Raw genomic sequence first — 13,180 nt, 5'->3', positions numbered from 1 at the left:
CTCATCCCTAAAAGAGGGGCTTCAGGACAACCACCAACACACAATGAACATGCACTAGTTCTTCGCTCGAGCATCTGGGCAGCGCTTGCTGCTCACAAACAGATTTACCCAGAAGCACGGGGGACAGGCTCCAAGGGTTTTCTCCCCCAAAATTCACACCCCGCACGAGACGTCCAGAGAGCAGCTTTACACCTTCCCAGCACCAGGAAGCTTCCCATGGCCCACACAGCTTTCTCCTCTCCCCCAGCTACCCTGTGTGGTGCTTTTGGTGGCGCACCAGCTGGGGCTGGAAGGGGAATCTCTGCCCGCACGGGGAGCAGCGGAAGGGCCACTCCCCGCTGTGGATGCAGCTGTGCTTGATGGGGTTGGAGTTGCCGCTGAAGCCGCAGCTGCACTGGCTGCACTTGTAGGGCCTCTCCCCAGTACGGGTGTGGTTGACGAGGTCGGAGCTCTGCCCAAAGCACTTCCCGCACTGCCCGCAGGCGTAGGGCCGGATGCTGGCGTGGGCCCGCTGGTGCTGCAGGAGGTGGGAGCACTGGCTGAAGCTCTTCCCCCAGGCCGGGCACTGGTGGGGCCGCTCGCCCGAGTGCAGCCGCCGGTGTTTGGTGCAGGTGGAGCTGTCGCTGAAGAACTTCCCGCGCTCGCTGCACACGTACGGCTTGAGCCCGCTGTGGACCCGCCGGTGCTTCAGGAGGTTGGAGCTCTGGCTGAAGCTCTTCCCACACTCGGCACAGGTGTAGGGTTTCTGGCCCGTGTGGACTCGCCGGTGCTGGACGAGGTGGGAGCTCTGGCTGAAGCCCTTGCCGCAGTCCCTGCACAGGAAGGGGTGCTCCCCGCTGTGCGTCCGCTGGTGCTGGACGAGGTGGATGCTCCGAGTGAAGCCCTTGCCACACTCGGGGCAGATGCTGGGACGCTCCACACGAGGGACTTGCCGTGATGCTGCTGCTGCTGCCATCCTTCTCTCCCGCCTTTTCACCAGGGTGATACCAGAACAAGTCAGCTCAACCTCCTCTTCCTCCTCATATCCGCCTTGCTGAGCCTCTGGGGAACCATGCTGACTTCCATGGCTGTCCCCAAACCGTTCCTCTCCTCCTCTGGTCCCCACTGCCAGTACATCCTGCAGATACGCGCTTGCAAGGGGATCTGGAAGGGGCCCTAGGTCACCACCTGGAAAAAAGTACGACTCAGTGACTCCTGCTGGGAAGTGGCACAGCAGAGAATCTGCTGTTATTCTGGGGAGCCTGGTCTGCACTGTGGAGGAGAAGCAGTAAAGGGAACACCGGGAGCAAATAGAAACCCAACTTCAGGAAAGGCTCTATGACCTTGCCATGCAGCAGAGCAGAGGTGCCATGCACAGCAGAGCCAAGGGCAATGCTACTGGAGTCTCCTTGTCCCCAAGAACTCTTCACATGTTGTCTTCTTAATATTCTCCCTTCCTAAACACACCCTTAGCCGCAGGCTGGCAAAGGCAAGCAGGCTGCCTGCCCTGAGGGGGAAACAGCAAGTCTCAATGTGAGCTGCACGAAATAAAGTGGCTTAAATAGCACTGAGGCATCTCAAAGAGCATTTCACTTGCTCTGTGTTTATAAACTTACAGAACTTGTTCCTCACCCATGTGTGTCTCCTCCAAGGCCTCATGGTCTTGTTCTTCTTCTTGGTCCATCTGTGCAGTTACGTCAGGTTCATCAATCAGGAACCTTTCCTACAGGAGCAAACAAAAGCCATCTTAGTTGAATATTCAGCAGGAGATTGTCATATGTCTTAAAATCTACTGCCCCTGCTGAATATTGGGATCCAGCAGAGTGGTTCCATAAAAGAATGGAGTCAACTAAACACCAAACATTTACGGACATCCTGTGCACTACTAAGGCATCTGGTGTCAGATATTTTCCTTAAAGGGGACTCAGGGCTGCCCCTTTTCTAATAACTGATACACATTAGGACATGGACCAGATGTGCTGGACTCAGAACTGGTTGACAGCAATCACAGAAACAAGTGTAAGCAAAGAGAAAAACCCAGCCATACTTACACTTCTTTAATAATGACAGCCAAAACACTTACTATTCTCCTAAGAGTATCTTAAATACGAAATTACTTTTCAGACACCAGAACCTGATTTTCTTACTTGCTACCTCACCTCTTCTTTCTCCTCTAAGATTCTCAGGCCTGGGCAGAAAGACCCAACAAAAAAGCAATTTGATGTCTTGTCTACTCTGGCTGGATTCTCTCAGTTGCCAGCCTGGCATTCCTGCTGAGCTCCAACAACCACCAGGAATGCAACTCTCGGGCAGGGTGCTCTTAGGAATGCCATCAGCACCCAAGACAAGAATTTTTCCATCAGTATTTATTATTTCGAGGCCAAAATCAGACAAACAGCAAGTAACAGCAGTTAGCAGTTGCTGCAGAAAAAAGGGCAGAAGAACAGGGAAAATATAATGGTAAGAAAAATCCCACTTTATTTTAAAAAGATGGCAGGGAAGGGATACCACAGGGATGAATCTATAACCAGAGAGCCACATGCACCACGGGTAAAGCTGAGATCACATACAGGAATATTTTTAAAGCATTTAAGACATTACTTTCTTTCCCCCCTCTTTATAGATACTCACTACCAGTTTGAATCACTTCAAAGATGCTGTACTCTGCTTCAAGCTACCAATCCCTCTGGACAACCAATACCTCCTGGACAACTACTCAAGCTCCAGATGGCATTGACTGAACTGGATAGATGAGTGCTGGTGCAAATAAACACAGCAAACTGATGGATGCCTGGTGCTGGACTGCTTCATCCACCAACACCAGTTATTTAAGGGATTGGATTGTGTCAGAATCAAGGAGACAGCTCAGATGAATGGAACAGTTTTGGACCTTGAATGCCAGTGACCACAAAACCACCAGTCCTGAAGTCTTTCACCCTGTGTGGCAAAGCTGGACAGAAAGAAAGCGAGCAAGCAAAAGAGAAAGATTGCAGGCTTGACCTGAAGAATCATGAAGAAAAAAATAATCAGATAAGCAAAAAAGAAGCCTTATAAAAACAAACAAACAAACAAACAAACAAAACCCCCCCCAACCCACCCAAAAAAACCCCAAGAAAAAAACCCCCAAACCTTCAAAGTTAATAATCTCAGTCTCTACTTAAAATATTTGTTGAATGCTGAAGTGGACCACCCCTGCAGATGGGTTGTTTCCAAGGCAATAGACAAAGGGAGGCTGCTTTCTGCAGCCCTGCAGCTCTCAGGATTTTGCCACTACCAAGAATTTCTGCTGCAACAGTCTGGCAGAACAACCCAACCAAGCTATTTACATGCTGCAATGTGTACCAGATGGGCCACCCCCGCTCCAGAGCAGGAGGAGTCAGAACCATGTCCACACACAGACCTTTTCCCCCAGGCAACTCCCCACAAACAGAAGGGTTTTGCTCTGGAAGCTGTCAACAAACAGGAACTTTGGAGGAGCAAATCCACCAGCATTTCAGAGGTGGTACCAGCACCTGACAAATGCCCAACGATCACCACCCCGGGAAACATCTAAGCTGGCAGACAAAGTAGAAGGAAGAGTTCCCTTCTGACCCTGCAAAAACTTCCTAGCTTGGGTTGCCACTGACACACTGCTGCTATGCTCAGATTTGCTATGGCAGCTCGGCAGAAAGCAGATAACCTTTGTACAATTAACAGGGTAGTCTGGAGAAAATTTCCATGATCACAGTCATGTCTCTGTGAAAGGAGGGGGCAAACCTCATCAACAGAGGGGAACTTCCAGCAGGGATTTCATCTGTTACTAGCAAAAGCACAGCCTTGGGCGTATGGGGTTATTGCTTGAATGTGGAAACCAAAACAGGAGCGTGTGGATTTACTGCAGGCAACATCCACAGCTTCACTAAAACGAGATATGAAGGATACCCAATTTGGACCTCCACGAGGGGCTTTGCAAACACACCACACTGTTCCTGGGGCCTCGGCTTTAGCATTGTGATAGCTTATTTTTTTGTAGCTGGATCCTACAACGTACGTTCTTTACCTTGGCTACTCATTTTCTCTTCCTAACGCTCAGCTCTGTGTTCCCCCCATGGCTGCACCGAGGTGTGGGGGTTATGGGAGCTCCATCCTTTCAGCTTCTCGTGCTCCTGATGCGCCACCAGCAGCCGAGCGCTCTCCGGGCACAACAGCACAAACTCCAAATTTAGAAGTGATGCCTTAAGGTTCTTCCAGTTTTTTTGTTCTTCTAATTTTTACAAGCTTTATAAGTAGTTATAGAAGTAGATTTTAAAAGCAGCAGCCCTTATTCCTTTACCCTTTAGCACAGTAGTTTACACATTCCTCAACCCCTACATACCCCATTCCATGCTCCCATATCAATATCCCCTGAATTCCAGCAGAAAATGTTTAGTCTCTCTTTAAGAGTAGGCCCTTTTTGTTTAAGGACATTTGTGCCTTGGCCTGAACCGCAAAAGTACAGTCAAGAACTGGGTGACCGTGTACCCCTTGTGCTCTGAAGAAGATGAAGACGATGAAGAAAAGCCCCCAGCCCCAATTCCAAGGGGGTGGGACGGGGGTGGACCAGGGCAAAAGCTACGGGGTGGAAACACTTGGGATTGGACAAGCAATATTATAAATTGTAACACCTGTACACGGCCGGAGCGCCTCTCGTAATCTCTATGCCTCAGAGGCACAAATTAAAATCCTTTCCTTGTCTCACCTCCAAAACTAATTGCCTCGGAGTTTTTTTCTCCCTGAATTTTCTTTGGGCAACAGAAGGCAGCGCTCAAACCTTCCTCTCCCCAACTATTTTTTTTTTGGGGGGGGGGATAGATAACGCTTGCGGTAAAACCAAAAGGGGAAGACTTTTTTTTTTCCTTTTAAATCACAGAAAGCAGTTCACCACGCGGCTGCACGCACTTCTCTCGGGCGCGATGGGAGCCCCCCATCGCCGTCAGGTTTTGTTCCTGAACACAGCGCTCGCCTTCCTCCGTGCCCGGCTGGGGCGCGGGGGGGCGGGATGGGGAGAACACCAAGGAGGGGGAACGCGGGAGGCGGCTTTTGGCAACAAGGAATTCGCACGGGGCAGGGGTGCAAAGGTGGCACGACCGGAGGCAGCGGGTGGGAGCCGGGGCGAGGGAGGCACCCGCTCTGCCGCAGGTGGGAAGGGGCGGGAGGGGGGGAAGCCGCATCATCAGTAAGGGATGCGAGCGCACAGGGACGGCAGCAAAAGGGACACGCCGGCCCTCCCCCTGCTCCGAGCTGCGGTCCTGTCCTGTCCTCCTGCGGCTCCTTCCTCGGCAGGGCCGGCACATAGAGGCCCTGCGGTCAGAGGGGGGGGGTCAGTCCCCGCTCCTACCTGCGGGCGCCGCTCCCGCCCGGCCTCCTGGCTTCCCGATCCGCGGGCAAAGGGCGCTTCCTGGGGGGGGGCAGAGAGCTGGGATACTGCTGGGATAGTCCCGGAATACCCTTCTACCCCCCGGCAGCCCTCCCCGTGCCCCCCCCTGCGGGACCGGGATGGCCGGGAGCGGGGATGGGCAGCCTTTGGAGCTGCCCCTCTTCAGGAGCCTTAAGCCCGGAACCTCTCCCAGGGTGTTGCCCAAAGGCGGGTCCTCGCCCATCCCAGTGGTTCGATGCAGCGCTGTGGGTTTGTGGCCCGCACATGGGTTGTTTGATGTGCTGGAGTTCTTCCCCTCGTGCCCTGGTTTCGGCTGGGACGCGGTTCATTTCTTCTCGGTAGCTGGCACGGTGCTGTCTTATGGGCTCAGAATGAGAAATAACGTTGATAACGCGCTGATGTTCTTGGCTTTTGCTAAGTCGTGGTTTATTGTAATTCAGTGGTTTTTGTGTGTGTGTGTCTCATGCACTGCCAGAGAGAAGGTGCAGAAAAGGAAACTGCGAGGGAGCACAGCTGGGACAGGTGACCCAAGCTGCCCAAAGGGATATTCCACTGGATATTCCCCAGCGTATAAACTGGGCGGAGTTACCCAGAAGGGGGGCTGATCTGGGTTTGGGAAGGAGGTCTGGCGTGTGTCAACAGGTGGTGACCGATTGTACTGTGCATCACTTGTTTGGATTTTTTTTTCCTTTCTCTTTTTATTATCGTTATTACTTACCATTATTATTGCATTTTACTTTGTTTTCAACTATTAAACTGTTCTTGTCTCAGCCTACAAGTTTTACTGTTTTTTCTCCTGCCCATTCCAGCAGGGTGGGGGGCGAGAGAGGGAGGTTAAGCGAGGGGCTGTGTGGTGCTTATTTTCCAGCTGGGCTTAAACCACGACACAGGTGCTGTAAGATCACACTATCAGGCCCAAATTCAGGGCAGAGGGGAAGCAGCTGAAGTGGGGTGTGTAGTACTCGTCAGTGGTAGAAAGCAGGACACACAAAAGCCCACAGCAGCTCCTTCTGAGGATACCGTGCTATGCAAATTTGGAGAATAGATAGGAAGTCACTGTTCTGGAATTGCTTCCTTCATTTGGAGTTTCCCCAGGGGAATGAAATGTACGCATGGTTTTACAACACAGTGCCTGCTCTTCTTAATTTCTCCAGGTATCTCATACCTGAAGGGAAAAAAGGTAGATAACTGTGTGTTTTCATGAAATGTGGTGGGAAATGTGAGAGCTTGGCTTTGTGCTTGAATTCTTCCCTCTCTGATGCTGGAGGGCTTTTCTTGCCGTGGTGACCTGGATGTTTGCCGTTTTCTTTCCACGGTGATCACCTTGGTTTTCCTGCTACCTTACCAGAGGACCGGGAGCGGGTTTGAAGACGGAGGAAGCCACCCTGTGGCCACAGGCAGGAGGCAGCAGGAAGACTTCACGAGGCCAAAAACATATGTTGCTTTTCACCTTGGCCACTGTTTCCCAACAGATAAATACACTGTCTTTACAGGTGATGGTTTTTTCAAGCCGCTGCTTGTTCCTAGGTGGTAATACAGAAAATTACCCGGCCTTTCTAGGAGCTAAAACATCCAAATACATGGTGTGTGCTTAGCAGTGGTACAAGACAGGCCGGACACGAGATGAGGACCCAAATGAGGGCAAAGAAATGAGCGGTTTATCCAGGAATCTGAAAACCTTTCCTGCTAATTAAGTGAAAAATACTCAGCCTCCAGATTCCCTTTTCACTCCAAGCTATTGTTAGCAGGGCACAAGTGGCCTGAATTAGTCAGAAACCTTAGTTACTGTGTACCTTGAACTGCATGGGAATGGCAGCAAGAGACAAACGAACAGGGTACAGTGTTGTCACGCAGAGGCTTTGTTTGTTAAGGTTAAAACATCAATTTGCATTAAAGAGTTTTTCTCTTGGAGAAGTGGTGACTGATACAGGCTCATTAGGCTCGCAGTCTGTAATTTCACAGGCTGTGTACAGATGGAGAAATGGTTGCCAACAAAGTAAGATGGGAATACTGAAATAGAATGAAAGGAAAACACAGCCCCACCAATTTACAAAACAGTACAACTGACAGGCACAGTTGCTGCATCTTTGTCATGCTCGTACCATACAGCACATTTGCTTAGAATTGTGGAGGGTTGAAGATCACTATGTTCACAGTCAGACTATTAATGTATGCAAAAGAATGAAGGAGAAAACTGGCTGCTTGCTGGATCTCCATCACTGGAGGTTTTTGAAATGTGGCCAGACAAAGCCCTGCCTGACCTGATCTGGTGCTGCTGATAGTTCTGCTTTGAGCAGGAGGTTGGATTCCAGAAGTCTCAGTTCCAATCAACATTCCTGCAATTTTTTTTATGACCCACGTTTGGGCAATTATGGGTTGCCATCCAGTCTGCATCCCGCAGTCAGCTCAATAATTAAAAGTTGGTAATTTGGGAGAAACCATCAGAAAAAGATTTGACTGTCTTGTAAATGCATAAAGCAATAAAGTGCACAAAATGGGTAATGTGACCATATTTCAAGGAAAAGGGAAAGAAGCAAAGTGTCTCCAGGTCGATATAAATGGCAAGCCAGCATTTATTAGATGGCTATTAAAATAGAACTGCCTGAATCTAGACAGATGCTATCGATAAAGCTCTTGCATTTCAAGATACCTGTAACAGTTCATAAACACCATCATGTCAAGCCTTGGCTCAATTTTTTACTGTATCAGAGCAATTTCAGTGTTTGATGACCTTGAACTTCAGCTGGCTAGTGATTTAGGAGTCACCTTTCCTTTTTTTTTCTGTTTTGACATGGATGATATATCAGTTTTAAAAGGCTCTGTGCTTTTAGTGTTAGAAGTATTTTGTCTTTAAAAAGTCCACAGTACTTAAATAGTTGAAATGACCAAGCCCCCCCATGTGGAATGAAGAGCTTGTTGGAGAAAAGCAATGAAAAAACCTTGTTGAGAATAACAGTAGATAAGGAAAGGTACTAAACTGTCTTTCCAATTTGCAGTAAGCTCTAGCTGGACTTCACCTTTACAGGTCTCTGTAAGGGATGCCATACCTACCTTTACAGTAATTCATTTACACTGAGCAAAACTGCCATCTGAATAGAAGGAAGTAAGCTTAGTAAAGACATTTGAAGGATTGTGGCTGCCCACTGAAGATTGTTTCTTAAACTTAAGTATTGATCAACCATTTTCATCTGCACTGAAAGAACTTTTGGTGTGGAGGGATGTATCAATCACTTACAGGCAGAGAGCACCAACACTCTGAAGTGCTGCTAAAAGAGAAATGAACAAGAACATTTTGCTGTCTCACTCTTCTTCAAGCCCATTTGACAGGAAACTCTATTCCAAGTATTTCAGCTCCATCAACACACGCAATTTTCCATAACCTGTGTAAGATTGCTTGTTAACACTGCAAAAAGTTAAGTGCTTTCCAAGAAGATAATGACAGCCCTTGGTTTAGATGTGAAGTATTAAATCTTCCCCCTCTCCCAGCAGTTTCTGGTATGGGAATTACGGAATCATAGAGTGGTTGAGATTGGAAGGCACCCCCGGAGATCACTTAGTCAAACCCCCTGCTCAAGCAGGGTCAGCCAGAGCAGGCTGCTGAAGGCCATGCCTAGTTGAGTTCTGAGTATTTGCACATCTCCATTGCATTGCATGGGGAAAAAAAAGGGCATGAAGCAGCTAACACCAGATGATTGAAAAATTGGGAAGGAAGCAGTTCCTTTGTCAGTGCTAAGATGTGACTACCCCAATCTAGGCATGTGCTTGTGGAAAAAAACAGGCAAGCAAGCAAACTGCCAAAAGCTTGGCTGCATCACTGTGTCATCTTCCATTTCTTAATCGTTCAGGGCAACTCCACTGTATTACAAGGAGATACACATTCTTCAGACTACAATATGTGCCCATAGTCTGAGAGGATTCCATCTTAAGGTATTCATATTGTGTCTGGGTAATAACTGCTGCCTTGAGCTTCTTGCATTGAATTGTATCTGCTAGCAGCCTTAAAAATGGATGCAGAAAGAAATGCTTTCTGTCAGGAGACTCAAGGACACCTGTGACTTCCTGGAACTAAAATGGTCATCAGAGCTATGACAAACGCATGATCAGGGCAACCCTTCATTGCCACAAACTTCTTGCTAGGTTTGGTTCAAGCTTACTGGATAAATTGCAGATTTTCCAAATATTAAAAAATAAATAAATAAATGTGTGCACATCCATGGATCTGCTATTTTTAATGTGCTGTTTTGTTCACAGATGATGATACACCCTCCCTTTTTGTAGAAATCAGCCTCAGCGTGTTTGGCCAATTACACATGAAGTGCAAAATCAAAGTTACGTTTTGTGCACCTGGTTCACCACTTTGGCAAGTCACATGTGGTTGAGGAGATTTGCTATATTTGATGTTTGACCTCCCCTGTAAAGCAGTACAGTAATTGTTGAGGTTTGCATCTGAACACACTTGTAGACCATCAGTCTGTAGCTGACATGAGTGAAGGTTATTGTAAGGAACCTGTGACCGACCCTTCCCTCACCCAGAATGAGGATTTGCTGTCGTTGTGTGATTTTTAAGACTCTCTAAGTAAAATAGAAGGAAAAAAGCACTTGTAGAGATAAAGGAGTGTAACAGCTGGGGGAGGAGAATCAACCAGTGGGTAAACAGAGGCATTCCCAGCATCGAGTAACTGGAAAAAAAATGAATTCAAGAGACGTCTAGAACAAAGAACAAGTGAACACACCTGTGTGAATTTATTGGGAGCTCCCAAGGCTCCTGGGGCACCTGGCAACAGACTGGTGTAAGCTTGTCAATGGAGGCTGTGTTTATATCCCCAAAATAGCTTGCCAGTTACAGGAGTGACTTATCTCAGTTGCTGATTGCCCAGTTACCCGTTACCTGGATTTATGGCTTTGGCTATGTTCTTATAAAAAACAGGTAAGGGCTGAAAGCTGGAGAAACCCTGAAAAGCAACTGGGAAGCTGTGCTGAGAAGTTCCTTCAACAGCTGCTCAGTTTTGTCACACCTTTAGGAGACAGGTAAGATTTAAACAGTGTACTGGTTAAATAGGCTAAATCTTTTTGCTTTCCTACGAAGCCTGTTTCCTCATACCAAGGGAAAGGGAGACTGGAGGAGGATGTGCATGTGCACCTGAGAGAGGGAGCTGGCCCAATGGGAATCCCTGCGCCTCAGGACCACGGTGGTTGTTGGGACGGAGATGTGGGGAAGGGTGGGAAAGATCTGGAAGGAAAGGGGGTGATGCAGGGAAGAACCAGTGCAGAGGGGCTGAGAGCTTGTTGTGGGAAGAGGCTGCTGGGTGAGGGAGTGTGGCTGCAGGGAGCATGTGGGCGTGTGTGATGCTTCAAGGAGCAGCAGGGGAGAGGGCAGAGCATCTCTTGCATTTTGTGGCAGTGATAGTGTGGCCAGCAGGACCAGGGCAGTGACTGTGCCCCTGTACTTGGTACTGGTGAGGCCACACCTCAAATCCTGTATCCAAATCTGGGCCTCTCACCCTGAGAAAGACATTGAGGTGCTGGAGCATGTCCAGAGAAGGGCAATGGAGGTGGGGAAGGGTCTGGAGGATAAGTCTGATGAGGAGCAGCTGGGGGTGTTTAACCTGGGGAAAAGGAGGCTCAGGGGGGGTCTCTCTTGCTCTCTACCTGAAAGGAGGTTGTAGCCAGGTGGGGGTCAGCCCCTTCTCCCAAATAACAAGTGATAGTACAAGAGGAAATGGCCTCAAGTTGCGCCAGGACAGGTTTAGACTGGATGTTAGGAAAAACTTCTTCACTGAGAGGGTGTTCAGGCACTGGAAGGACTGCCACACTGAATCACACCAAAGATCCACCTGAAGGTAAAGGCCCTGCCTGTAAGAAAGGCAAGCACTGAATGGTCCTTCCTCTGTGATACACTTACAAGTCAAACTTACCCATGCCCTGACTACTTTGCCCAAAGGTTGTACCCACAGTTTTGCAATCATATAGCTGCAGCAGCAGTACTGTCTATGTTGTAGCTTACATTGTGATTTACTTCACAGTTTTACAGGGTTTTATTCAATAGTGTTTTACTTGGACATATCTGAACATGATATTCTAGTAAACATCTTACTCTCCTGAGTTTTCTGTGTCTGCAAGAAGTATTACCTACTGATTTTTCAGTATTAAGTTCAGGATACAACCTTAGAGGTCTAGAGGAAGAACTCAACATATATAAGGGCAAGTGCCCTTAGAATGCACAAGTTTTGCAGTAAAACACTGTAATTTGTTCCTCACGTTTTTCACTGGGGTGTTTCAGACTGCTTGAAGTATAATGCAGCCTCCCTTACTTAATTGACACTTGCCTGTGGGAGGAAAAAAAGGCTTGTTTATGCATCATGGATGAAACACTCTCTCAAGAAAAAGGCGAACGTCGTCGATCACGGCCTGCAATAGTGCTTTGAGTCTGGCATTGATGAAGCCTGCTGTTGTCTGCCAGTGTGTTTGTAATACCCAGATATATTTCAACATCACACTTGGTGATTTGTGAGTCAGTCCTCTCATTCTCTTCTGTTTGTGTTCAACAGAGTGAATTAGGAGATCGGTTTCGCTTGGGGTGGAGAGTCTGTGTCTGAGCATTGATTAAGTCTTTGGGGAAAAAAAAAACACACAAAAAGATCATACAGAGCAGCAGAAGTTAGGCATATGCATTCATTTTTCCAGCAGTTTTCTGGGAAGCAGCAAGGTACTGCTGATGCAGCCCTATGTATGGGGAACAGCACTGGAAGACGACCAGAATGGGTGAAATGAAGCATCTTGTACAACTGTGGGAGAATTGGAAGGAGAAGTATGAATGAGGTGCTTATTATCTGTTTTTTGAGAGCTTGTTTTTCACCAGAGAGAACCTGTGACTTGTTTTTTATAGCCTTAGCTCTGATTTGTTAATTTTTAAAATTACATAAATGTCTCAGGGTGTGCTAAGAAAGCTGCATTTTGCTCTCAGATATCTGGGGAATGAGACATTTGTGTACTGAAGGGGTCAGCCTTTCCCCGCTTTTTCCCTCAGGCAGTCTGTTGTTGAATTACCTCATTTTAGGTGATGGCTGATCCAGGAGTTAAACCACATTAACATGGCTATTTGTTTAAATATGTATTTTGCCAGCCCCATCAGGGTAATCGTGTTATGCAAAGTAAACGATCGCAGCCTCGAGTCCCATCGCAGCTTCATTTCGATTGGAACCGATCTGCTGACAAGCTCTGAGTGAATCTGTGTACCTGGAATTGCAGGCACGAGCCTTATCTGCCCAAAGGTAATGCCATATGCAAATTATTTGGGCTCCAGCGGTCTGTGGGTGCTGGGAAGAAATGATTAACAATGATTATGAGGCTACTGGAGGTCTAGTATTCTGCGAAGGTTCTGCACGGCAAAGCCTGTCAGAGGGAGGCTGGAGTCATCCAGCTGGTTTTCTCCTGAGCCTTCTCTAATTACAATGACTGCCTGAGGATCCAAGCAAGACAAAGCTCAAAACAAAAAGCTGAAATAGAGCAGCACATAAATATGTGCACAGTTATGTGCACACCTGCACGCACGCCTTCACAGCATGAGAACAATGAAGGGCGCGCTGATGTTAACAACACCAGTGAGTCTGTCGACTTCCACCACCATCTTTCCACTTTGAGCTCAGGATAAAGCTATAGCTAAAATGCTGACTACCTCTATTTATCTAATCTTGCTTCTGCTTTGGGCTGTGTAAAGACTCAGCCACTTACTGGCTACCTAATAAACGTGCTGCCATTTTTCCACGTGAGGAGGAACATCACCAGTTCAGTGTGGCAGGAATGCAG

The 13,180-nt window shown here is 47.9% G+C and overlaps 1 protein-coding gene across 1 annotated transcript; it reads right to left on the bottom strand.

Annotated features, from left to right (window-relative positions):
- Positions 1-247: 247 nt before the first annotated feature.
- LOC113972000 (zinc finger protein 239-like) lies at positions 248-1,663 on the bottom strand. Its single transcript, XM_027692625.1, has 3 exons — positions 1,596-1,663; positions 1,447-1,486; positions 248-1,117 (listed from the first exon to the last, which is right to left on the bottom strand). Exons 1-3 carry the CDS (start codon positions 1,661-1,663, stop codon positions 248-250), a joined length of 978 nt encoding a protein of 325 aa, XP_027548426.1.
- Between the last annotated feature and the right edge of the window lie 11,517 nt (positions 1,664-13,180).

The sequence above is a fragment of the Neopelma chrysocephalum genome, unplaced genomic scaffold (genome assembly GCF_003984885.1).
Source record: "Neopelma chrysocephalum unplaced genomic scaffold, ASM398488v2 Primary Assembly neopelma1_87, whole genome shotgun sequence".
Taxonomy (NCBI): Eukaryota; Metazoa; Chordata; class Aves; order Passeriformes; family Pipridae; genus Neopelma; species Neopelma chrysocephalum.
This window is presented reverse-complemented; position numbering and strand designations above follow the sequence as displayed.

Excerpts from the sequence above, each read along its gene's own strand:
- LOC113972000 (XM_027692625.1), bottom strand. The coding sequence starts at position 1,663 with ATGGACCAAGAAGAAGAACAAGACCATGAGGCCTTGGAGGAGACACAC. Across the intron at positions 1,487-1,595 it reads ATGGGTGAGGAACAAGTTCT|GGCAGGCAGCCTGCTTGCCT; the intron begins GTAAGTTTATAA and ends TTTCCCCCTCAG. Across the intron at positions 1,118-1,446 it reads TTGCCAGCCTGCGGCTAAGG|GATGTACTGGCAGTGGGGAC; the intron begins GTGTGTTTAGGA and ends GCGTATCTGCAG.